General features: G+C 36.9%; 1 protein-coding gene across 2 annotated transcripts in view; it reads left to right on the top strand.

The window, feature by feature from the left end:
* Nucleotides 1-24,685, top strand: part of SLC25A40 (solute carrier family 25 member 40) — a 54,259-nt gene that overhangs the window by 9,094 nt on the left and 20,480 nt on the right. For both annotated transcript variants that reach the window (XR_006298486.1, XM_043588764.1), the window contains exons 2-6: nucleotides 5,255-5,320; nucleotides 7,259-7,379; nucleotides 8,603-8,662; nucleotides 10,442-10,548; nucleotides 22,450-22,517. Coding sequence is in view for 1 of the 2 variants with exons in the window: in XM_043588764.1 (XP_043444699.1) it covers nucleotides 7,283-7,379; nucleotides 8,603-8,662; nucleotides 10,442-10,548; nucleotides 22,450-22,517 (332 nt within the window). In the remaining variant the exon portion in view is untranslated. The remainder of the gene's footprint in view (nucleotides 1-5,254; nucleotides 5,321-7,258; nucleotides 7,380-8,602; nucleotides 8,663-10,441; nucleotides 10,549-22,449; nucleotides 22,518-24,685) is intronic.

Here is a 24,685-nt window from a genome sequence, read left to right as displayed (position 1 = left end):
GGGGGAGGGGCAGAGAGCTAGGGAGACACAGGATCCAAAGGAGGATCTAGGCTTGAGCTGTCAGCACAGAGTCCAACGTGGGGCTCGAACCCGTGAACTGCAAGATCATGACCTGAGCCGAAGTCTGATGCTTAAATGACTGAGCTACCCAGGCGCCCCTAGTCGTATTTTTTAATTTCCTCTGATTTCTTGGTGACCATTGGCTGTTTATTGCCATGTTGCATAGCCTCCATGTGTTTGCATTTTCTCTCTTTTTTTTCTTGTGATTAATTTCTATTTTAATACTGTTGTGGTTGGAAAAGATGCATGTTATTCCACTTTTCTTAAATTTATTGAGACTTGTGGCCTTAATGTGATCTATCTTGGAAAATGTTCCATGTGCATCTAAAAAGAATATGTATTCTGTTTTTGGATTAAATGTTCTGTATATACCTGTTAGGTCCATCTGGTCTAATGTCTTGTTCAAAGACTTTGTTCATTTTTCTTATTGATTTTCTGCTTGGATGATGTATTCATGGATATAAGGGGTGTTAAAGTCCCTTACTATTACTGTGTTACTCTCAATTTCTCCCTTTATGTTTGTTAATGTTTGTTTTATGCATTTAGGTGCTCCAGTGTTGGGTTTGTGGATATTTACAACAATTGTTATACCTTCTTGTTGAATTGCCCCTTTATCATTATGTAAATACTTTGTCTCTTATTACAGTCTTTGTTTCAAAGTCTGTTTTATCTGATTTGAGTTTTTACTCAGATCAGATACCAGCCTTTTTTTTCTGCTTCTGTTCATATGGTGTCTTTTTCCATCCTTCCACTTTCATTCTTTATGTGTCTTTAGGTCTGAAATATAGTCTGCATATAGATGAGTCTTGGTTTTTTTTTTTTTTCAACGTTTATTTATTTTTGGGACAGAGAGACAGAGCATGAATGGGGGAGGGGCAGAGAGAGAGGGAGACACAGAATCGGAAACAGGCCCCAGGCTCTGAGCCATCAGCCCAGAGCCCGACGCGGGGCTCGAACTCACGGACCGCGAGATCCTGACCTGGATGAAATCCGACGCTTAACCGACTGCGCCACCCAGGCGCCCGAGTCTTGGTTTTTTATCCATTCCGCCATCCTATGTCTTTTGATTTGAGCGTTTAGACCATTTACATTTGAAGTAATTTATTGATAGTTGTGTAATTACTGCCATCTGTTAATTGTTTTCTGGTTATTTTTGTAATTCTTTGTTACTTTTTTTCCCTCTTGCTGTCTTTCTGTGTGATGACTCAGTAGTGTTTTGATTGACTTTCTCTTTATTTTTATTTTTTATTTTTTTGGAAAGAGAGAGGAAAAGAAAAAAAGCATGAGCCAAGGAAGGGGCAGAGGGAGAGGAAGAGAGAGAATCTTAAGCAGGCTCCACACTGAGTGGAGGGGCTTGATCTCACAACTGTGAGATCATGACCTGAGCCAAAACCAAGAGTCAGACACTTAACTGACTGAGCCACTCAGGAGCCCTGTGGATGATTTTTAAATTTACATGAGAGACCTCAGGGCCAAGAACAGCCATGACATTTCTGAAGAACAGGTAGGGTGGATTTACCCTACCACATATATAAGCGCCTATTACAACTACATAATAATGCAGTGTGGTAAGGTTTAAGTATGGATAAGTTTAACAGAATAGAATAGAGAGCCTAGAAACAGTTCCACAAAGCACCTGTTTAGAGGAGAAGAGAGGGATTATTTAGTAATTGGACCTGGAGAAAATAGTTACCTGTTTTCACCTGGAAAATGATGCAATTGGCTCACTATTTCACATGCTATTTAAAAAATTCTGCTTAAAGGTGCCTAGGTGGCTCAGTCATTTAAGTGACTGACTTCGGCCCAGGTCGTGATCTCACAGTTCATGAGTTCAAGCCCCATGTGGGGCTCTCTGCTGACAGCTCAGAGCCTGGAGCCTGCTTCAGATCCTGTGTCTCCCTCTCTCTCTGCCCCTCCCCGACTTGTGCTCTGTTTCTAAAAAAAAATGAATAAACATTAAAAACATTTAAAAAAAAAAAAACTTTTTTTTTTTAACGTTTATTTATTTTTGAGACAGAGAGAGATAGAGCATGGACGGGGGAGGGTCAGAGAGAGAGGGAGACACAGAATCTGAAACAGGCTCCAGGCTCTGAGCAGTCAGCACAGAGCCTGACGCGGGGCTTGAACCCACGGACTGCGAGATCATGACCTGAGCCGAAGTTGGACGCTCAACCGACTGAGCCACCCAGGCGCCCCAAAAACATTTTTTTAATAAAAAATTACACTTAGATTAAAGAATTAATATCTGTTCAATAGCACAACTTCAACACACCTAGGGAGGCATATGTTTTTTGGACTTTTAAGTAAGGAAAGATTGCTTAAAGAGGAAACAAAAAGGTATTGTCTATAAAGGGAAAGATAGATAAACTTCACTACATTAACAATATAAGAATTTTGACCCTGGGGGCACTTGGATGGTTCATTTGGTTAAGTGTCCAACTTCGGCTCAGGGCAAGATCTCTCTTATTCACGAGTTTGAGCAGTGCGTCAGGCTTTGTGCTGACAGCTCAGAACCTGGAGCCTGCTTTGGATTGTGTCTCCCTCTCTTTCTGCTCATCCCCCACTCACACTCTGTTTCTCTCTTTCTCTCTCTCTCTCAAGAATAAATAAATATTAAGGAAAAAAAAAAGAACTTTGACCCTTCTCTTATACCATACACAAAAATCAACTCCCAAGTGGGTTAAGATTTGAATATAAGATCTAAAATTGTAAAACTAGGGTCGCTTGGGTAGCTCAGTCGGTGGAGGTCATGATCTCACAATTTGGGATTTCGAGCCCCTCATCAGGCTCTGTGCTGACAGCTCTGAGCCTGGAGCCTGCTTTGGATTCTGTGTCTCCCCCTCTCTCTGCCCCTCCCCTGCTCACACACACACACACACACACACACACTCTCTCTCTCTCTCTCTCTCTCTTTCTCTCTCAGAAATAAAATAAAAACATAAATTTAAAAAAAAGATAGCAGTTAACATATTTGACTGAAAAAAATTAAAAATTCTGATGATACGAAGTATGTGTTGATTTACTGTCCTCCAACTTGGGTATTGCCCTAATCTTAACTAAAGCCTCTCCATCCATTGTTTGGTTGAGTATTATTTTGTCACTAATTAAATTTATTTCTTGCCCCAAGGAGGGCTCGTTCATTATTCATGCTTGAGAATGTTTGCCTTTTATACTTCAAAATCACCTTGGCGGTGTATACCAAACTATTAATACCAACTTAAGTACTGTGTAGAATGCAGAAAAGGTGTAAAAAATAGGAGCTGGGGGACTTGGGGAAAAAGCTTTTCTTGCAGAATATTTCTTTATGAAATATACTGAGTTTACAGGATATATTAATGTTAAAATCATTTCCCCCAATAGAAGAGTAGAAGGATGCAAAGAAAAAAGATAAGTAGGATGATTGGACTGTAAGGAATTTAAAACACTGGAGAATATGTTACAAGTTCTAGACAGTCCTCAATGATTATTACTTCCCACTTTTTCTCCATCTGCCTCCAAATCTGTGGTTATGTTCTTCATTTTTTCCCATATTATTTTTCAGATAAATTGAAAAAGAGACTAATTTTTCAGATCTCATTGTTAAGTAGATTATGATCTTATAAAAATTGCTGCTATAATTTTTTTAAATACTTTTCTATTAAGAAATAAAAAGTCCAATAACCTTAATTCTGAGTTCTCAAATGTTACAACTGAATTTCTGACTTACATTCTATATAATTCTATATAATTGTTAGAAATATATCAGTTTTTTTGACTCTTTTTTCTGGTTTGAGCATATTCAGGTTAACAACTTTGCTGGAAAGGATGTCAAAATAAAGCATTGTAGGCCTTTTTAGTTTTCTGGAGGAGGAGTACACCTATATTCTAGCATATGTTTATTATTTTTCCACTTAACTATGTTCAAATAAACAAATGTTAAAAGTATTTTCTTGGACTTGACTTGAAGTTTCTACATAAATTTCAGGAACTAAAAAAATTTCATTGTTCAAATTTTCCCATATACAGAAAAATACAGAACAGTGAAAAACTTATGGTATATTTACCACCTAGATTTAGGAGTTTGTTTGTTTGTTTTGAGAGTGTGTGCACAGCAGGGGAAGGGTAGAGGGAGAGAGAGAATCCTAAGCAGGCTTCATGCCCAGCGTGAAGCTCAATCCAAGAGTCAAACTCTTAACTGACTGAGCCACCCAGGCACCCCAGCAGATTATTAACATTAGTATATTTATTTGTTCTGAAGTATTGTAAACTGCAGCTATCATAACACTTTAGCTTTATAATACTTACACTGTGACTGTCTTTTAAAAAAAAAAAAAGTCACTTCTGAGAGTGCCTGGGTGGCTCAGTCCGTTAAGTGTCTATTGATTTCAGCTCAGGTCATGATCTCATGGTTGTGAAAGTAATCCACATTTGGGATGCACTCTCTCTGCCCTTCCCCCTTCATGGCACACACTCTCTTTCTTTCTCTTTCTCATTCTCATTCTCTCTCTTTCTCTAAAAATAAATAAATAAAAATTCTAATTGAAAAAAAAGACACTTCCAGTATAACCATAGTACTATTATCTCATCAAACAAAATCAATAATAATTGTTTAATATCTGATATGTAGACGATGTTTAGATTTCCTTATTTACCCTCAAACTGACTTTTAAAATTTCATTTATTTGAATCAAGATGTATTTGGTTGGTAACTCTCACAAGATTTCCTTATACTAGAACAGTTCTCCCTCCCCTGCTTTTTTCCCACCTTAATTTCATTTGTTGAAACCAAGACAATAGTCCTATAGAGTGTTACAATTTCTCCTATTTTGTGGTATTCTTAACCATGTTACTTGAGTCTCTGAATTTCCTATAAATTGGAACTTAGATCCAGTGGATTGTTTAGATTTAGATTAAACTTTTTTCCTAAAAAATACTTCATAGATAGATAATGCTGAATACTTAATTTTGCAGCACAAAATCTTACTGACTCAGTGATGCTAAGGTTAATCAGAGTGTGCAGGTTCTAGAATTGTTTTGGGGTTTTTTTTTAGTGGAATAAATTTACAGTGGCAATATTCCTCAAAGTGTGTAAAAGAGGATACTCAGTAAATATTTGTTGATTTGTCTTTTGTTTTTTTTTTTACATACTCCTTTCCTTAGGTTCTCCTTTTCTTGTGTGAAAAAATAAGACAATTACTTTCATTTTTCACTACAGATTTTCAGCTACTGATGTTACAAACAAAATATTGCAGCATAGAGTTGAGGAAAAGACTTAAACCAGGTGAGTAGTAAGAAAAGTCCGAAGAAATGATAAGACTACCATTTTTATGAAGTTCATTATTGGGATGATTGATAAAATTGGAATATGAACCATAGGATACTCTCTAAATTAAGTTTCCTCAATTTGATAATGTTACTGTGAAATGTAAGAATATTCTGAGGTAAGGCACCTGGATGACTCAGTTGGTCAAGCATCTGACTTCGCCTCAGGTCACGATCTCACAGTTTGTGCTTTCGAGCCCCAGGTCAGGCTTTGTGATGACAGCTCAGAGCCTGGAGCCTGCTTCAGATTCTGTGGTCTCCCTCTCTCTCTACCCCTCTCCCATCATTTTATAGATGATTTAATGCTCTGTCTCTCTCTCTCTCTCTCTCTCTCTCAAAAACATAAACATTAAAAAAAAATTTTTTTTAAGAATATTCTGAGGTTTTTAGGATGAAGAGGTGTGATGTATTCAACCTACTTTCAAATTGTTCACAAAAAAAATAAGTGATACCAAAGTGTGTTTGTGAGAGAGAGAGAGAGAGAGAGAGAGAGAGAGAGAGTGAGTGAGTGAGTCTGGTGAAATTCTGGGTTAATAGGAACTCATTTATTTCCAGTGAAAGTATAAATTGGTCCAGTCTTTCTGGAAAGCATTTTGGCAATTTATCTCAAGTTTTTAGTTAAGCCTAGTAAGCTTACTTTTTCTTATATAGTAATTCTAGGAAGACTACAAAAAACTATGTATATGAGGATATTTATACAAGAGTGTATGAGTGAATGAATAATGAAAATTTGACAGTGACCTAAATATCCAACAATGTGAGACTGATTAAATATAATCAAAAACTCAAAGTATTAGAAATGATAGTATAAATCTATATTTATTGATACAATGTCTGTAATGTATTTTTAAGGGTCCACACTGCTACTAAACATTATGAATAGTATTAACCTATTTGTTTTTTTAAAAAGATGCATGTACACAGGTATACAAATGTTTGTACGTGTTTGATTTATTATGTGTAATCTGCAGGTGCATGTGTGTATATGTTATATACATGTACATACTTATATATGCATTTGTGTGTACATAGACATTTGGAAAGGTGATACCCTTATATTGCTAGTGGTTATTTTTGAATAAAAGGTTTATAAGTGGTTTTTATTTATTTATTTATTTTTTTTAATTTTCTTTTTTTTTTTCAACGTTTATTTATTTTTGGGACAGAGAGAGACAGAGCATGAACGGGGGAGGGGCAGAGAGAGAGGGAGACACAGAATCGGAAACAGGCTCCAGGCTCTGAGCCATCAGCCCAGAGCCCGACGCGGGGCTCGAACCCACGGACCGCGAGATCGTGACCTGGCTGAAGTCGGACGCTTAACCGACTGCGCCACCCAGGCGCCCCTATAAGTGGTTTTTATACTTCTTTATATTAACTGACTTTTTAGAAAAGAGTATATATTGCTTTTCACATCAAATTTTTCTAAGATAATGCTTCTTTTGAAGATTATGTGTTTTTATTTTATACCTTTGGAGCAACTTTGGCATGCAGCAGAAATAATGATATATTTGCTAGCTCTATATTAGGGTATATACGTAGTTCTTATGAGGCTAAATACACAGACTCTGGGCCTTGTTGATCAGGTGCCTTCATTCTGTTACATGGCCAGAGTCTGTATTCTTACTGCTCTATGAACTGTCTTACAAATGTGAAGCTGCTCACACAGCTTAAGTGCACTACCATTTTTGGAAAATCAGAGTGCATGTTCTATTAATGACAATTGTGTAGTTAGTGCCTTTGTGTAGAACTTATATATATTTATTTTTGATTGTGGTCAACAGCACGTGCTTTGATATTAATGCTGGCTACTGTTTTTATAGATGATTTAATTTTTAGCAGTCAGATCTGAGGGCATTTTCATTAAACTCCTATTTTAAATTTTGATTTTCCTTAACAGATTTTTCTTTAGTCAGTTAAAAATATGGATCCTGAGTCAGAGGGACCACAGATTATCAAAGTGACACCCCTTCAACAAATGTTTGCCTCTTGTACTGGAGCTATCCTGACATCGCTAATAGGTAAAATAATGTTAATGTTATAGATTATGTAACTGTTTATAGATTTCCATTTGAATTTACTGTCTGAAATAATGATAGTATTATCATTCATGCTTCATCATATCTCTCCATCAGCGTAACATAAAAATAACTCTGGAGAGAGAATCAAGAGACTTGAATTTTATTACAGTCTTTGCCATTCTTAGGCTGAGTGCAGTTTGAGACAGTCCCTACTTCTCTCTGAACTTCATTTTTACCTATGAAATCAGGGGCTCAGACCAATATTGAAGTGCCTGTCAATATTGAACTTTTATGACTCTATTAGCCTTTTTTAAAAGGAAACAAGAAAATAGGATAAAATATTAGTATAATGAATGATTTAGAACTTGGGCAACTTATGGTAGCAACAAATACAAGTTACGTTTTCTTTTGCTTGCATTAACAGTGAATTTCTTAAATTCCTTTGGCCACATTTTCTGTTTTTTACAGTCTATTTCTTCTAGAGAAAGACAAACAATATAGTTAGGTGATAGATGGCTAGTTTATTTAGATAAGATAGCAGATGATTAGAACACATATAAATGTATTACTGTTGGATGTGCTATCTCACTTCAGTTAGTGTTGTAAAGACCTTAAAGATAATCTAATGTGACTTCCTCATTCTCAGATAAGGAAAAGGTTTCTTCATCCACTATTCGGCATTTTTTCCTACTTGGATAAAATAGCATGCAAATGAAAACAATTCTCCTTTACTGTGCTATTCCCAAATGGAGTAACACAATGTGACAGTAAAGACGATTTATGGCTAGCTTACTCACTTTTTCATTATCTATAGTTTTTATTTGATATAGCTAAATTTAATGTGTTAGAAAAACTAATATTGTTGATTACTTGTAATAGAGTTATTCTCAAATTTTTATATAGACTTCTAAAACTTTTATTCTTTACCTTAGATGATGAAGTTTCTTAAAAATACTAGTATTTTAGGTTTGGAATGGAATTATTATAGAAATATTATAAATGATAGCTTAGTGATGAGAGAAGTAATTGTCTTCTCATTGATCCTCTTTTAAACAGAATCCAAGGGCAAAAAATTAGAATGTTACATTTAAAACCACTTTGAGATAAATAATCTTACTCATATAGTCATGAAGAGGGGTATGATTTGCTACATTTTGTCATATTTGGACAAATATCTGTATAATTTACAGGTATTATTAATTAAAATTTATGTTTCTTCATAGTGACTCCTCTGGATGTCGTTAAAATTCGACTGCAAGCGCAAAGGAGCCCATTCTCCAAAGGTATGTGTACTAGTTATCCTGAAAATCTTGTTAGGTTTTTAAATGTTACTTTATTCATTTTTGTTTGAAAAATATTTTTTGTTAATTTTTTAAAGTTCATGCCTCTTTATCCTCATGCAGAAATGCTTTTTGGCACATACTTAGTTGTACGTGATGGAGTCTAGCCCTAAAACAAATATATATAAAACACTTATAACTCTTTTATATAGCTGATTAAAGTATCGGGTGATTTAATATTTGAGTATGTGTCTCACAAGAGCACAATTAAAAGTGTAAGGAATCTTAGACTCTAGCTTCCTCCTTAGTCTGAGAGTTCTGCCCATCCTAGAACATTCATCCAACAGTCATCCAACTGGTGTGTGAATATAATGCTTAGAAATCATTATTTTATCAGGATAGTATGGTTTATGTGAATTTGAAAAGAGTAGTCATGTATTTTTATTAGATGGGAAAAAAATAGCAATTCCTTTATCAATCTTCCACAATTTTATAAAGATGATATTTTAAACATGTTAAAATTTTTTTTAATGTTTATTTATTTTTGAGAGAGAGAGAGAAAGTACAAGGTGGGGAGGGACAGAAAAAGAGAGGAACACGCAAAATCCAAAGGAGGCTCCAAGCTCTGAGCTATTAGCACAGAGCCCGACGCAGGGCTAAACCCATGAACCACAAGATCATGACTCAAGCTGAAGTCGGATGCTTAACCAACTGAGCTATTCAGGTGCCCCTCAAACATGTTTAAGTAGCAGAAAACAGATTGCTTGGACTATGAGAATGTTGGCTTGGACATAGATGCCCCTCTGATGAACACAGTACTGAGATGGAATGAACAATAGGCATATTTCAGATGGAGGAAAGTATACATGGATTATAGGAGAGTAAAAGGGAAGGTAGTTTCCTACACATTTAAGAAATCCTTAAAAGCAGAAATCCTTAAAAACACATAGACTTACATATTATGAAACTCACAGAATTATACATGGTTGAACAGAAAAGGTAATTTTGGCAGCTAGAGTGAGTCCAATAATTGGAAGGAGTTGCTATTAGGGAAAGTTGTAGTAAATTAGGTGGGAGCTGATGAATGTCTAGATTGAGCAGTATAAATAGAGAGCAAGGGACAAAGCATAGCACAATTTACATTGGTGAGAAGAACCTTTTTAAATAGTGTATTTTTCTAATTGGGATATAATTGACATATAACATTGTATTAGTTTTAGGTGTGCCACATAATGAATTAATGTAATTAACATTACATTAACATAATTAACATTTTCTTGTGATGAGAACTTTTAACATCTCTCTAAGCAACTTTCAAGTGTACGTTAGATTTATGTGTATGTTTTTATTTATTTATATGTCTGTTTCACTTATGTATAGTCCAAAAAAAATTTTATTGCCTGAATTTCCCTTGTATACCACAGTTTTCTTCTTGTCAAATAGGATGTACACCCATGTTCTCTTTTCAAAACAGGTTTTCGTCCTTTATTTCCCCCCTGTATTCCCTCATACACCCTAAAAGAATTTATTTCTGTGTGCATTTGCTTTCTACATTCTGAAAATGTAAAATTTACTCTATTACTTTTCACTACTTTGAGTTTAGAGACTAGTGCTATGTCATAAGCAAATCAGCGTATGTATTTTTCATCCTAAAAGGTGAAAACAAAGGTATATCTCTTTTCATAATTTTCTAGTCAACTCCTTGTACTTTGAATTTGTTCATCTGTAAAAATAGCATAGTTATGTGAAGTAGGTTTTGACTGTTGGGATCTTCTTTGTTAGGAAAATGTTTTGTATATAGTAATGGACTTATGGATCATCTATGTGTTTGTGAAGAGGAAGGCAACAGAGCATGGTATAAGAAGCCAGGACGATTCCAGGGTACATTGGTAAGGAGATTATGTTATTTATAATCACAATATGTTTTCTATTTTTATGATTTATGTATGAAAGATTTTTCTAATTGTAAGAGAGTAAAAAGTCCATGACACAGCACAGTTATCCAGAGTTAAAAGGTAGATGTAAGGCAGGAAAAGGCAAGTACTGCTTTGCTTTTAATTAATTTATTAACTTTCTTTTCATCTGTTTGTACTTTTTTGTGTGAAACGAAAAAATGAACTTTTTAATTTTGACATAATTATAGATAATAACAATTTTAAGAAAAATATACAAACAGATCCTATATACCTTTTTCCTACTTTCCCCCAAGTGGTAACATCATACAAAAGTGGTACCATATCACATCCAGGATATTGGCATTGATACATTTAAGGTGTAGAACAATTCCATCACCACAAGGATCCTTCCTGTTTCCCTTTTATAGCCACACCCATTTCCTTTGTGTTCTCAACTGCTCCTTACTTAACACCTGGCAGCCGCTAATGTGTTCTTCATTTTTTTAAAAAAAATTTGTTAATGTTTATTTATTTTTGAGAGAGAGAGAGAGAGAGAGAGAGAGAGAGAGAGAGAGAGCACGTGAGCAGAGGAAGGGCAGAGAGAGAGGGAAACAAAGAATCCGAAGCAGGCTCCAGGCTCTGAGCTGTCAGCACAGAGCCTGACATGGGGCTTGAACCCACAAACCGTGAGATCATGAACTGAGCCAAAGTCGGATGCTCAACTGACTGAGCCACCCAGGTGCCCCATGTGTTCTTCATTTATATCATTTTCTCATTTCAAGAATGTTCTGTGGATGGAATAATAACATATATAACATTTTTGGATTAGCACTTTTCATTTATCATTATTATCTGGAGATTCATTCAGGTTGTTGCATTTATCAATAGTTTGTTCTTTTTCATTGCTGAGTAGTTCCATGGTATTGATGTACCACAGTTTGCTTTTTGGGTTGTTTCTAGTTTGGGGCTGTTTCAAATAAAGCTGTTACACAGATTCATTTCCGGGTTTTTGTGTGAAAGTATTAAAAAACAAAACAAAACTACTCACTGTTTTTTTTCTGCGAACACTCTATTTACAACATTTCTCAACCAGATATGTGGGTTTTTCCCTTATTCCAAACAATTCTTCAAGTATTAATGAACACCAGCTAGGTATCCTAGAGTTTAACTCCATTCTGACACCATAGGACTATTCCCACTTCAGATGCCAATCATAGATCAGGTTGTCACCTGTGTTTCTGAGTAACTGGCTGTAAACAAAGGTTCCTGCAACCCCCTTTTCAGATTCAGTGAATTGCTAAATAGCTCACAGAACTCAAGAAAATAGTTTACTAACTAGATGACCAGCTTTTTATGAAAAGGTACATCTCAGGAATAGCCTGGTAGAAGAGACACATTAGTGCAAGACTCGGGGGGTGGGTATGGAGCTTCATTCTCTAGGTATGTCACCCTCCTTGAATTTCCATGTGCTGTGCTCACCAAGTTGGAAGTTTTTAAACCCCATACTTGAGGGATTTTTTAAGGAGGCTTTGTTATATAGGCATGATTGATCAAATTATTGGCCTTTGGTTATTAATGTAACCTCTTGTCCCTTTTCCCTCCCCAGAGCCCCTGAAGTTGGGGTGTGGGTTAGAGTAGTGGAGTGAGACTAGAAGTTTGAGCCCTTTAATCACATGGTTGGGTACCCCAGCAGCCAGCCCCCCATCCACTGCTTATCTAGGGACTTTTCATGTTTATTTTTTATTTTTTTCTTTTTTCAGGGAGAGGGAGAGAGCATGTGTATACTAGCAGGGAGAGGGGCAGAAGGAGAGAGAGAATTTTAAGCAGGCTCCATTCTCGGTATGGAGTGGGACTTGATCCTTGACCCTGGGATCATGACCTGAGCTGAAATCAAGAGTCAGACAGGACTACTCACCTGACTTGAGCCACCCAGTTGCCCAGTCCTGAGGGACCTTTCATAAGTCACCTCCTTAGCATAAATTTGATGGGGTTTGAAAGAGATTTGTTACATGTCATAGACTGTAAGTCTAAAGCTCTCTTTTGGCCAGCAGAAGAGCGGGATGCACGATGAAAAGCAAGAGATGGCTAATGTCTGGGAAAAGACAAGAGCCCTGAATCAGGGTTTTTATTAGCCCCATTTTTATTAGGATCAGAAGGCTTGCAAACATGATGGGCATGTACAAAGAAGCAATGAATCTGTGAACATTAACTTGGGGACATGAGGAAAAGGGGGTCTTGAAGATATTCGGGGTTAGGGGTTTGGGTTAAAACAAAACAAAATCTGGGCACCAGGCAGTTGGGCAGCAGGTTGTTTATAGTGGACGTGAAGTACCACCTCCGTTTATCTTAGCTAGACTAGGGGATGAGACAGATAGGACACTTAACCTCAGAGGTAATAAGGCACCTTTCTTTTGTTAATCATCTCAGCTCTGGGCAGCTTCACCTGCATCACAGCAGTCTATAGCTCAATTTACCTGTTTATGTAACTTGGTCCTTTCCTCCTGTGAAAGCAGCTTTTTGCTATAGTACTAAATTGGGGGGCACTTCTGCCCTGAACACCTAATCTTGCTTACCTCATAAATCTTTGTATTGGGCGCCTTTGTGCCCGATCCTGGGGTTCCTTTGCACCTCCCTATTGTTGGGGTGCCAATCTTGTTTACCCAAGCTTGGGTGTGAGCATCCTATGGCCTTATATTTCTTTATGCCTTGTTAACCCATTGGTGTAAGCCCGGGGGGGGGGGGTTCCTAAGTTTATCCCCCACAGTTATGAGTAACAAAAGATACCCTTTTCACCTTTATTCTTTGGAGCTTTTTAGGACTAAGAAAAAAGGCCAAATATTAGAACAAAAGATGCTCCACTGCTCTTTATCAATTAGAAAATTATAAAACAACGGGGCGCCTGGGTGGCGCAGTCGGTTAAGCGTCCGACTTCAGCCAGGTCACGATCTCGCGGTCCGGGAGTTCGAGCCCCGCGTCAGGCTCTGGGCTGATGGCTCGGAGCCTGGAGCCTGTTTCCGATGCTGTGTCTCCCTCTCTCTCTGCCCCTCCCCCGTTCATGCTCTGTCTCTCTCTGTCCCAAAAAATAAATAAATAAACGTTGAAAAAAAAATAAAAAAAAAAAAGAAAATTATATTGATTTTAGGAACTATGTGCCAGGAACCATGGACAAAGACCAAAATGTATATTTCTAATTTTATAAGTCCTAATATCATCATAAGTCTTCATTTTTCTGGGATAAATGCCTAGGAGTGCAGTTGTTAGATCACATGGTAGTTGTATGTTTAGAGTTTAAGAAACTGCCAATCTGTTTTCTAGACTAGTGGTACCATTTTACATTGCCAGTGGCAGTGTGTGACTGTTCTAATTTCTCCATATCCTCACTAGCCTTTGATGTTGTCACTTTTTAGCAGTTTTGATAGATGTCTAATGATATCTCATTGTGGTTTTAATTTGCATTTCCTTAGTGGCTAATGATGTTGAACATCTTTTCATATGCTTATTTTTTATTAGTATATCCTCTTCAGGGACATGGCTTCTCATGTCTTCTGCCCATTTTCCAATTGAACTCTTTGTATTTTTACTGTTAAGTTTTGAGAACTCTTTATAAAATCTAGATAATAATCCTCTCTCGAATGTGGATTTGCACATATTTTTTCCACTCTCAGACTTACCTTTTCATCCTCTTGAACAGTCTTTCATGGAGTTAAAGCTTAATTTTGATGTAGTTCAACTTATCATTTTTTTTCTTGCTTTAGGTGTCAAATCTAAGAATGTTTTATCTTTAATAAGTTTTATAGCTTTATGTTTTATGTGTAAGTCTTTGATCCATTTTGAATTATTCTTACATAAAGTATAAACCCAAGGTTGACCTTTTCATTGCTTTTGTTCATTTTGCCTATGGGTGTCTAGTTGGATTTGTTAAAAGGCTGTCTTTCCTCCATTAGGTGCTTTTGCACATTTATCAAGAATCATTTGGGCATACTCTGTGGCTCTAGTTTTGAATTCTTTACTCTCTCTCATTCATTTTTTTGTCTATTACCTATATCAGTACCACACAGTCTTTTTTTTCTTTATTTAATATTTTATTGTTTTTTAAATTTACGTTCAAGTTAGTTATCATATAGTGTAACAATGATTTTAGGAGTAGATTCCGTAATGCCCCTTATCCATTTAGCCTGTCCCTCCCTCCCACAACCCTTCTGGTAACCCTCTGTTTGTTCTCCATTATTTAAGAGTCTCTTATGTTTTGTCCCCCTCCCTGTTTTTATATTATTTTTGCTTCCCTTCCCTTATATTCATCTGTTCCGTGTCTTGAAGTCCTGATATGAGTTAAGTCATAGGATATTTGTCTTTTTCTGACTAATTTTGCTTAGCATAATACCCTCTGGTTCCATCCACGTAGTTGTAAATGGCAAGATTTCATTCTTTCTGATTGCCAAGTAATACTCCATATTTTATATATACCATATCTTCTTTATCCATTCATCCATCAATGGACATTTGGGCTCTTTCCATACTTTGGCTGTTGTTGATAGTGCTGCTATAAACATTGGGGTGCATGTGTCCCTTTGAAACAGCATACCTGTATCCCTTGGATAAATGCTTAGTAGTGCACTTGCTGGGTCGTAGGGTAGTTTTGTTTTTAATTTTTTGAGGAACCTCCACACTGTTTTCCAGAGTGGCTGCACCAGTTTGCATTCCCACTGGCAGTACAAAAGAGATCCTGTGTCCGCATCGTCCCCAACATCTGTAGTTGCCTGAGTTGTTAATGTTAGCCATTCTCACAGATGTGAGGTGGTATCTCCTTGTGGTTTTGATTTGTATTTCCCTGATGATGAGTGATGTTGAGCATTTTTGCATGTGTCTGTTGGCCATCTGGATGTCTTCTTTGGGGAAGTGTCTATTCATGTCTTTTTCCCATTTCTTCACTGGATTATTTGTTTTTTTGGGTATTGAGATCACACAGTCTTAATTACTATAACTATATAAGCCCTGAAATTGGGTAGACTGATTTCTCCCACTTTATTTTTATTTTTCTTGTTCAAAGTTGTTTTAGCTATTCCTGAAGTTCCTTGGTCTCTTCATATAAATTTTAGAAAAATATTTTTATATCTATAAAAAATGTCACTAAGATTTTTATAGAAATTGTGTTAAGGTTATATATCTCTTTGGGAAGAAATAACATCTTTACTGTGTTGACAATGAGACAGATTAACAGGAGAAAATCAAACTTAATTACATATGTACAGGTGCTCTGTAAGATAATACAGCCCCCAGGCAGGCATTTAAGGTTTATATGCCACCCACAGTTAAGAAGGGAGAGGGGTCTGGGACTTCAAAGGAATAAAGACAATTCACAGGAATATGAAAAAGTAAATGTTTGGTAAATAATGTGTGCTGAACCACATAGAAACATTGAGACACAGGAATTTTAACAGATTTTGCTAGATTTCTCTCTACCACACATACTTTATATTATACTATAGTTATCTATGGTGAAAGCTCCCTTCCTAGAGCACTTCCTCTTTCTAAACTCTTTTAGACAGAAAGAAGGTCAAAGTTTCTTCCTGAACCTTATGTTTCTTGAAAATATTCAGCCTAAAATAATCTACATGTCAAAAAGTCACATTTTGTGGTGGCAAATTTTGCTCCCCATAATGGCATATAATTGAGTCATGTTTTTTGAACTACTGGCAGTTTTTATCTTTTACCAGATGTATTTAGACTACTGATATTTAATAGAGTTATAGATATATTAGAACTTAATCTTTGTTAAAAAGCAAAATTCACTGACTAAATTTGAAGATCTAATTGGCTTTATTTCAACAATTCATGATTTGGGCAGTGTTGCATCTAGCAAGTAGAAAGGAGCTCTGAGGAGCTACACCAAACAGAAGACTTTTATAGGCAGAAGAAGATGGGCCCAGGAAGTTCTACTAACCAGGAGTGGATTGTTACAGGCAAGGTCACCTTCCTCTGAGGGAAGGTGGGGGTCTGTCTGGCAGATTACCTCACTAGTGCTAACCTGGTAATTGCACATTGACCGATTAAAGGTCATGTTCTTAGGAGAGGCTGAAACTGCAGTTAGGTTAGGTACTATGCTGGTTGTGCTGACATAGGGGTGAGCATACATGATTCCATTTTGGTTCTGTTGTCCCATTGTTAACAGCCTACCATTTCCTTTTTTGCTTTCTCTTTGTTTTCTGTTGCTGTTTTATTTTTCCTGCCTTCTAATGTGTTACTTGAACATTTTTTAGAATTCTGTCTTTATAGGGTTTTTGGGTGTATATTTATTTTCTGAGGCTTCCTAATTTTTTGGATGTGTTTGTAAATGATCATTCAGTGATTTCTCTGTTGACTGCTTTAAAATCTATGTCAGATAATTTTAATATTCTCTTTTCTCCGTGTTGGCGTCTGTTTATTGTCTCTTTTCATTCAGTTTGACATCTTCCTGTTTCTTAGAATGACAAGTGATTATTTTTTTTTTATTGAAACCAAGAAATTTTAAGTATTACATTAAGAGACTCTGAATCTCACTGAAACATTCTATTGTGACTGGCTTTTTAGACAATGTTAGAGGAAGAGGGGTGTCACCTTGTTAGTACTGAGTGTAGCTGGAAGTTAAGGTTCCTCACTTAGCTTCCATGGGCACACCGTGTGGAGAGTTTCTTTACTCTTACACAGGTGATATGATCTGAATGTTTGTGTCTCCCCAAAATTCATATGTTGAAATCCTGATACCTGATGTGATGGTATTAGGAGGTGTAGCCTTTGAAAGGTGATTATGTCATGAGGGCAGACACGTATGGAATTAATGTCCTTAGAAAAGAGACCCCAGAGTTCCCTTGTCCTTCCACTATGTGAGAATTCAGTGAGAAATCAAAGACCTGGAAGAGGACCCTGTGACCTTGCTGGCACTCTGGTCTGGGACTTCCAGCCCCCAGAAATGTGGGAAATAAATTTCTTTCGTTTATAAGGTATTTGGTTATAGCAGCTCAAACAGACTAAGACAGCAGAGAGGAAGTTCTGGCTTGCCTTACACTGGTGACAGGAAAACCCTAACCCCTCCTCCTTTTCTTCCTCTGCTCGTCTGACGCTACCATTAGAACGCTTGGCATATTCATCTTAGTTATTTTTAATTTTTTTTTAATGTTTTTAGATTCCCAGTCTGATAATTCTGAAATCTCTGCCATATATGAGTCTGGTTCTGATGCTTGCTTTGTCTCTTCAGACTGTGTTGTTTGCCATTCAGCGTGCTTTGTAATTTTTTTGTTGAAAGCCAGGCATGTTGTATTGGGTTAAAAAACAAAACAAAACAGGTAAATACAGCTTTATTGTCAAGTGATATGTTTATCTGATTAGAAGCTAGTGTATGTTTACTGCCTGTTATAGCTGTGTTCTCAGAGAATGAAGTTCCCTCTAGTATCCTATTTTTTTGTCTTGTTCGCTATCATCTTTGAGTTTTCCTAGAGACTGCTCAAATAGGGTCTTAGGTTTGTGGTTCTTTCAGCTGTGATCCTCTGTTTCACAGGAGCCCTGTTGATGGGGTGGTAAGTATGTAGGAAGAGAAACATTCTATAGTCCTATGACTAGGTCTTACTCTTACGGAGCATGAATTGGGTATTTCCACTGTGCCAGATTGCAGATTTTGGCAAAACTGCAGTAAATGAGGGTCTGATAAAATAGTTTCCCTCGCTCAGCTTTGTTAAGGAGAATATAAGTTTGGGGTATATTTGAAAACTGGTTACGTTTCTAAGTGTAAAACAAGTTGTTAATTTTTCAGTTCAGCTTTTTTCTTGTTGTGAGAACAGAAGTGGCAACTATATCCTTCAGAGCACTAAATTTGATGTATTCCACAATTTTGATGTTCTGTTTTTATTATCAGTTGAGATATTTTCTGATTTCCCTTGTAATTTTGTTTTTTGCCCTGGGTTTAGAAGTGCAGTATTTTAATTTCTTAATAATGGGGTACTTTCTAGATATCCTGTTATTCCTGACGTCTACTTTTTTTTAAAAAAAAATTTTTTTTTCAACGTTTATTTATTTTTGGGACAGAGAGAGACAGAGCATGAACGGGGGAGGGGCAGAGAGAGAGGGAGACACAGAATCCGACACAGGCTCCAGGCTCTGAGCCATCAGCCCAGAGCCCGACGCGGGGCTCGAACTCGCGGACTGCAAGATCGTGACCTGGCTGAAGTCGGACGCTTAACCGACTGCGCCACCCAGGCGCCCCCTGATGTCTACTTTTAATTCCAGTGTGATTAGAGGAATATACTCTGTAAATTTTCACATTTTTGAAATTTATTGAGTCTTGCTTAATGGCCCTACATATGATCTGTCTTGTTGAATATTTTATATGCACTTTACCCATCTACTATCTATCTATCTCTTTCTATTTATTTATTTTAGAAAGAGAGAGAGCATACAAGTGGGAAAGAAGGCCAGAGGGAGAGAGAGAGAGAAAGAATCTTAAGTGGGGCTCGATTCCACGACTGTAGGATCATGACTGAGCTGAAATCAAGATTCGAAACACTCAGTTGACTGAGCCACCTACGCACCCCTTTATGTACACTTTAAAATCTGTACTCTGCAATTGTTGGGCATAGTATCCTATAAACTATTAGGTCAGGATGGCTGATGTTTCATTTAGATCCTCTAGATTATTACGCAATTTTTTCTTTACTCTGTCAGTCACTGAAAGAGGATATAAAAATCTTCAATTATGATTGACAGTTTGTCTGTTTTCCCTTTAGTTCTGTTAGGTTTGTTACATGGATTTTGATATGTTTTTCTGACATATTTTCATCATAATGAAGTGTCTTTATCACTACTGGTATTCATTATATTGAAATTTTTGTCTGATATAATATAGCCACTCCAGTTTTCTCATATTATTATTTATAAAGTATATCTTTTTCCATCCTTTTATTCCAAGACGACATAGCTAGGCCTTGTTCTTTTGTTACCCTCTCTTACAATCTCTGATTTTTAATTGGATAATTTAGTACTTTATTTTTTAATTTATTTTTTTAATGTTTAATTTTGAGAGAAAGAGAGCATGAGCAGGGGAGGGGCAGAGAGATAGGGAGACACAGTATCCAAAGAAGGCTGCAGGCTCTGAGCTGTCAGCACAGAGCCCCACTTGGGGCTTGAACTCACAAACTGTGAGATCGTGAGCTGAGCAACATTCAATGCTTAACCAACTGAGTCACCCAGGCGCCCCCAAAATTACTAACATGGTTGAGTTTCAGTCCAAAACTATATGCTCCCTCTGTTGCTTTTTGTTTTTTTTCTCCTTGCTCTCTTTTGGATTAGTTCAATTATAATTAATATTACATTGACTTCTCTATTCCCATTTCTAGGGAGACCGTTCTCCAAAAATCTTTCACATTTTTGCGTAAGTTTTGAGCAAGGTACTGACTGTCCTTTGTCCTTACCATCTTTTCAAGGATGTTTACATAATGAATAAGCTTGGATGATACAGTGTTTCCCTCTAGGGCAAAAGAAAGGTATCCTCACTGCCTATTATAGAGGATTTGGGTTCCCTATGGTCAGATTTCCCCTCCTGTAATGCAGGCCACCATATGTTCAGGTGTCTTCCAGCCTTCTTCATGTTGCCTTGTGGAAATTGGGGCTCAGGAAACTGGCACAGAAATGCTGATACTCTGGCTGCTGCTGGTCCTGTGAGTAATAAACTGTCCTTTACCTCTTATCCCAGAGATTCTTATCTTCTACCAGCTCTCATGATACTGTGGCTGGCTGATTTGTCAACTTGCAGGTGGAGTATAGTCCCAGCCCCTTCACAGTTCTTGACACCATTCACTCTCCTCTTTATTTGTGCTATAGCTTCGTGTACAGTTCATCTTTGCATGTTACAAATTCCACATTTCACTATTAGAATTTTTTATTTAGAGTCTTTTATCTTTTAAAGTAGTTAAAAGGAGAAAGGGGGAAAATAAATGTTTCGTATATAACCACATGTTTACCATTTCTCCTGTACTTCCTAACTTGTTTGAAGATCTTAGTTGCTATTTGGCATTGTGGCCCTCTTGCCTGAAGAACTTTTCTCAACATTTCTTTCGTGCAGGTATTTTGGCAGTTTTTCTCTCAGCTTTTGTTCTAGTGAAATGTCTTTATCAAGCATTTTTTTGAAGCCTGTTTTGGCAACATACAAAATTCTGGCATAATGTGTTTTTCAGTACGTTTAACGTGTCATTCATTATCTTGTGGCCTTCCATGTGTCCGATGAGAGGTTAGCCTTCATTTGTATCACCCCTTATCATTTTTCTTTTCTTTTTTTGTTTTCACTGTTTTTATTTTGCTTGGGATCCTTGTGATTTTAGGCTCTGTAAATTGGTATCTTTCACTTATTTGGGGAAGTTTTTGGCCATCATTTGTTCAGGTTATTTCTAAGACTGTTTTCTCTCCTTTCCTGTCTGATTCCATATAAAACCATTCTACCACTTAATGTTTCCCCAGTGTCCCTGAGCCTCTGTTCATTTTTCTTCATTCTTTTTCTCCCCCTTCTTCAGATTGAAGATCTACCTTCAAGTTCACCAACTCTTTATTTGCTGCTTCCATTCTGCTATTAAGCCCACTTAGTGAATTTTTCATTTCAGGTTTAGAATTTTCATTTGGCTGTTTTTTATGGTAACTGTTTCTTTGCTGAAATTCCAAATTTGTTCACTCATTATGTATGTATCCTCTTTTTAGTTTTTTAAATATATTTATAATAGCTGCTTTAGAATTCTTGTCTGCTAACTATATTATTTGAAATTTCAGCATTGATTTCTATTGACTACTTTTTCTTTAAGTATGGGCATATTTTGTTCTATATCTAATCAATTTTTTAAAATTTTTTAATGTTTATTTTTGAGAGAGAGCGAGAGAGAGAGCAGGGGAAGGGCAGAGAGAGGGAGACACAGAATCCGGAGTAGGCTCCAGGCTCTGAGCTGTCAGCACAAAGCCTGAAGCGGGGCTCGAACTGACGAACCATGAGATCATGACGTGAGCTGAAAGTTGGACGCTTAACCAACTGAGCCACCCAGGCACCCCTAATCAATTTTGATTGTATAGTGGAAGTTATGAATGATGTGTTGTAAGGACTCTGGATTTCTTTTATATTCTGAAGAGTCAGTTTTGTTCTAGAATTCTAGCACTGAACTTTGGCTCTATTCAGACTCCATATTTAGGTTCCCCTGTGGTGAATTGCAGCTGAAACTTCCACTCAGCAGCTTTTAGCTGCTGCTTTTTTCGTTGTTGTTGCTGTTGCCAGCACTTTGTTATCTTCCTCTAGGCATTGCATAATTTATTAGCGAGCCAAGTTTTGTGGCTGATTTTGTATGCAAACTTTGTGCACTCTTTATTTGCCACCCTGCACTCTGTATTTGCCACCTTAAGCAAGTACATGTGCTGTTCTCAGCTGACTTCCATGGGCAAAAAGCTACAAACTTGCAAATCTCTCATTGCTCTCTCTTAACAGTACTTTCCTCTGATCTTTACCTGCTTTTGATTCCTCTCCAGAGAATTCAAGTATTGGGTTTAAATAATATTTTCTCAGATTCTTTAGTAGGTCAAGAGAGTTAATCTGACCAATTCTCTGCCATTACTCCAATTCCTTTTTATAATAAACTTTATAAAACTTGGCATCTAAGCCCTAAGTAGAATAATCCAAAGCTTAGTGACATAGTTTTTATTCTGCTTAGCAGAAAGTATCATTCAGAAATGTTTTACTTATGTTTGAAAGTTTTAAAAGAATGGATGTAATATAAGTTTGAGAAACTCATATTTTGGACATAAATGCTTAAAAGAATCAGTGTACCAATCATTTATCAAAAAGTTTGTAATGTTGGGTTCAGGGATATATTTTGACACTTTTTTCTATTATAATTTTAGGATGCCTTTTTGAAAATCATTCGAAATGAGGGCATTAAATCCCTGTGGAGTGGCCTTCCCCCTACTTTGTAAGTTATAATTTACTATTTTTTCTCACTAAATGGTGATTGCTGTTTTATTTTGCCTTATAGTAAACATGGTTGCATAAAATTGTGCATAAAATTTTTAATATTAGGATTTTTTCATTTTCTAAAACATTGTTTTGTGAGTCTCACAACCACCCACATATTTGATGATTTGTTAGAAGGACTCACAGGACCTAAGGTTATACTCATGTCTGTGATTTACTGCAGCAAAAGGAGACAAAGCAGAATCAGTAAGGGAAAGGCACAACAGTAGTTGACCAGACAGGCACAAGGCTTCCAGGGCCCTCCCTGGTGACATCCCACAGGACATGCTTGTTCTTCCACCACTGAAGTGCAGCAGCATGTGCAAAGTGTTTCTACCTTAAAATCCATTTGAATGGCAGTCTGAAGCTTACATTGGGATTGATGACCTTGCTTTATGACCAGCTGTGATTACCAGAACTCCAGACCCCCCAGAAGAAAACAGATATTTACCAAAAACCACATAATTTGCACAAATCAGCCTAAACAAGTTGACTTTGTGCTACAAACATACCGAAGAAACCTTATTGCAGGGACTATTCCAAGGGCTAAATTCCTTAGAGTTGGCCAAAAGTCAGGCATGCAGAAAGGTCCTCCTGAAGATAAAGAAGATTTGAACAACCAGGCCTGCTGTGTTAGGTCTTTGGTGCATAATTTTGTTTGCATTTTCTGAAATGAAGAGTTTGGTGTTATTTGGTTTTTTATTTTACTAACAAGAAATACCCTGATGTGTGTACTTTCCCTTTACTGGATAATTTTAATTCTCTACTAACTAGCTATTATATGAGTTAATATGATAAACTAGTAAGGCTAAATGGAAAAAGCCCAAGTAATACTTTGTTTCATTTCTTTTTCTTTTAAATTTTTTAAATGTTTTATTTTTGAGAGAGTGACAGAGCATGAGTCGGGGGAGGGAGCAGAGAGAGGGAGACAGCAGGCTCCAGGCTCTGAGCTGCACAGAGCCCAACACAGGGCTCAAATCCATGAACCGCTAGATCATGACCTGAGCTAAAGTTGGCCACTTCACAGACTGAGCCACCCAGGCACCCCTGTCTCATTTCTTTTTAATGTATCTTTTTATGGAGTGAATTAGTCAACTTTGAGGTGTATATTTTAATTTTTTTTAATGTTTATTTATTTTTGACAGAGAGAGACAGAGCATGAGCGTGTGAGGGGCAGAGAGAGAGGGAGACATAGAATCTGAAGTAGGCTCCAGGCTCTGAGCTGTCAGCACAGAGCCCGACACAGGGCTCAAACTCACAAACCATGTGATTATGAACTGAGCCGAAGTTGGATGCCCAACCGACTGAGCCACCCAGGTGCCCAGAGGCATATATTTTAAACAGTGCCTAAAATTCTAAAGTTAGTGGCTGATCCAGAACCAACAGTCAGTTCTTTTTCTAATTCTCATCATCAAATTTCACTATGGAACCTTAGACATTTCAAAGTATGGTCTGTGAATGTCCCTTAGTTAGACCATAAACATAAGTTGGTTTCTTGTTGTGTTAATATATATAACATGAGAGTGCCTGCAACTTTGTGTTTAATTTTTATGTATTTATTTATTTTGAGAGAGAGAAAGCATAAGTCGGGGAGGGGCAGAGAGAGATGAAGAGAGAGAATCCCAAGCAGGCTCCATGCTGTCTGTGCAGAATCCAACTCAGGGCTCAGTCTCACGAATTGTGAGATTATGACCTGAGCCGAAATCAAGACTTGGATGCTTAACCTACTGAGCCACCCAGTGCCCCACCTTTGTGTTTAATTTTATTTATAATAACCTTTTGATAATTTCATTTGAAAGGTATGTCATTGGAATTTCCTCAAACCATTAATTGTAATTTATTTCTAGTTATAAGCAGGTATGACATATGGCCCATAGTTTGAAAAATATTTTATAAATGCTCTTGTATTTTTTACTTCAGAGGTTTTCACATTATAATAAATGTAATTGGGAGGAAGATTTTGGGAGACCAGAAACAATAGAACAAGTCAAGGAGGTAGAGGAGTGTCCTCATTAGTCTTTTCCTGTTTATGACCTGACCAAGAGCTCTGTAACTTACCTTCACAACTAGAATCTAAACTTCCATAGGGCAGATACCTACTGTGTATCATTTTGTTGCATACTAAGT

This window comes from Prionailurus bengalensis, chromosome A2, assembly GCF_016509475.1.
Source record: "Prionailurus bengalensis isolate Pbe53 chromosome A2, Fcat_Pben_1.1_paternal_pri, whole genome shotgun sequence".
NCBI classification, from domain to species: Eukaryota; Metazoa; Chordata; class Mammalia; order Carnivora; family Felidae; genus Prionailurus; species Prionailurus bengalensis.
The sequence above is the reverse complement of the archived record's forward strand: the minus strand, read 5'-3'. Positions and strand labels throughout refer to the sequence as shown.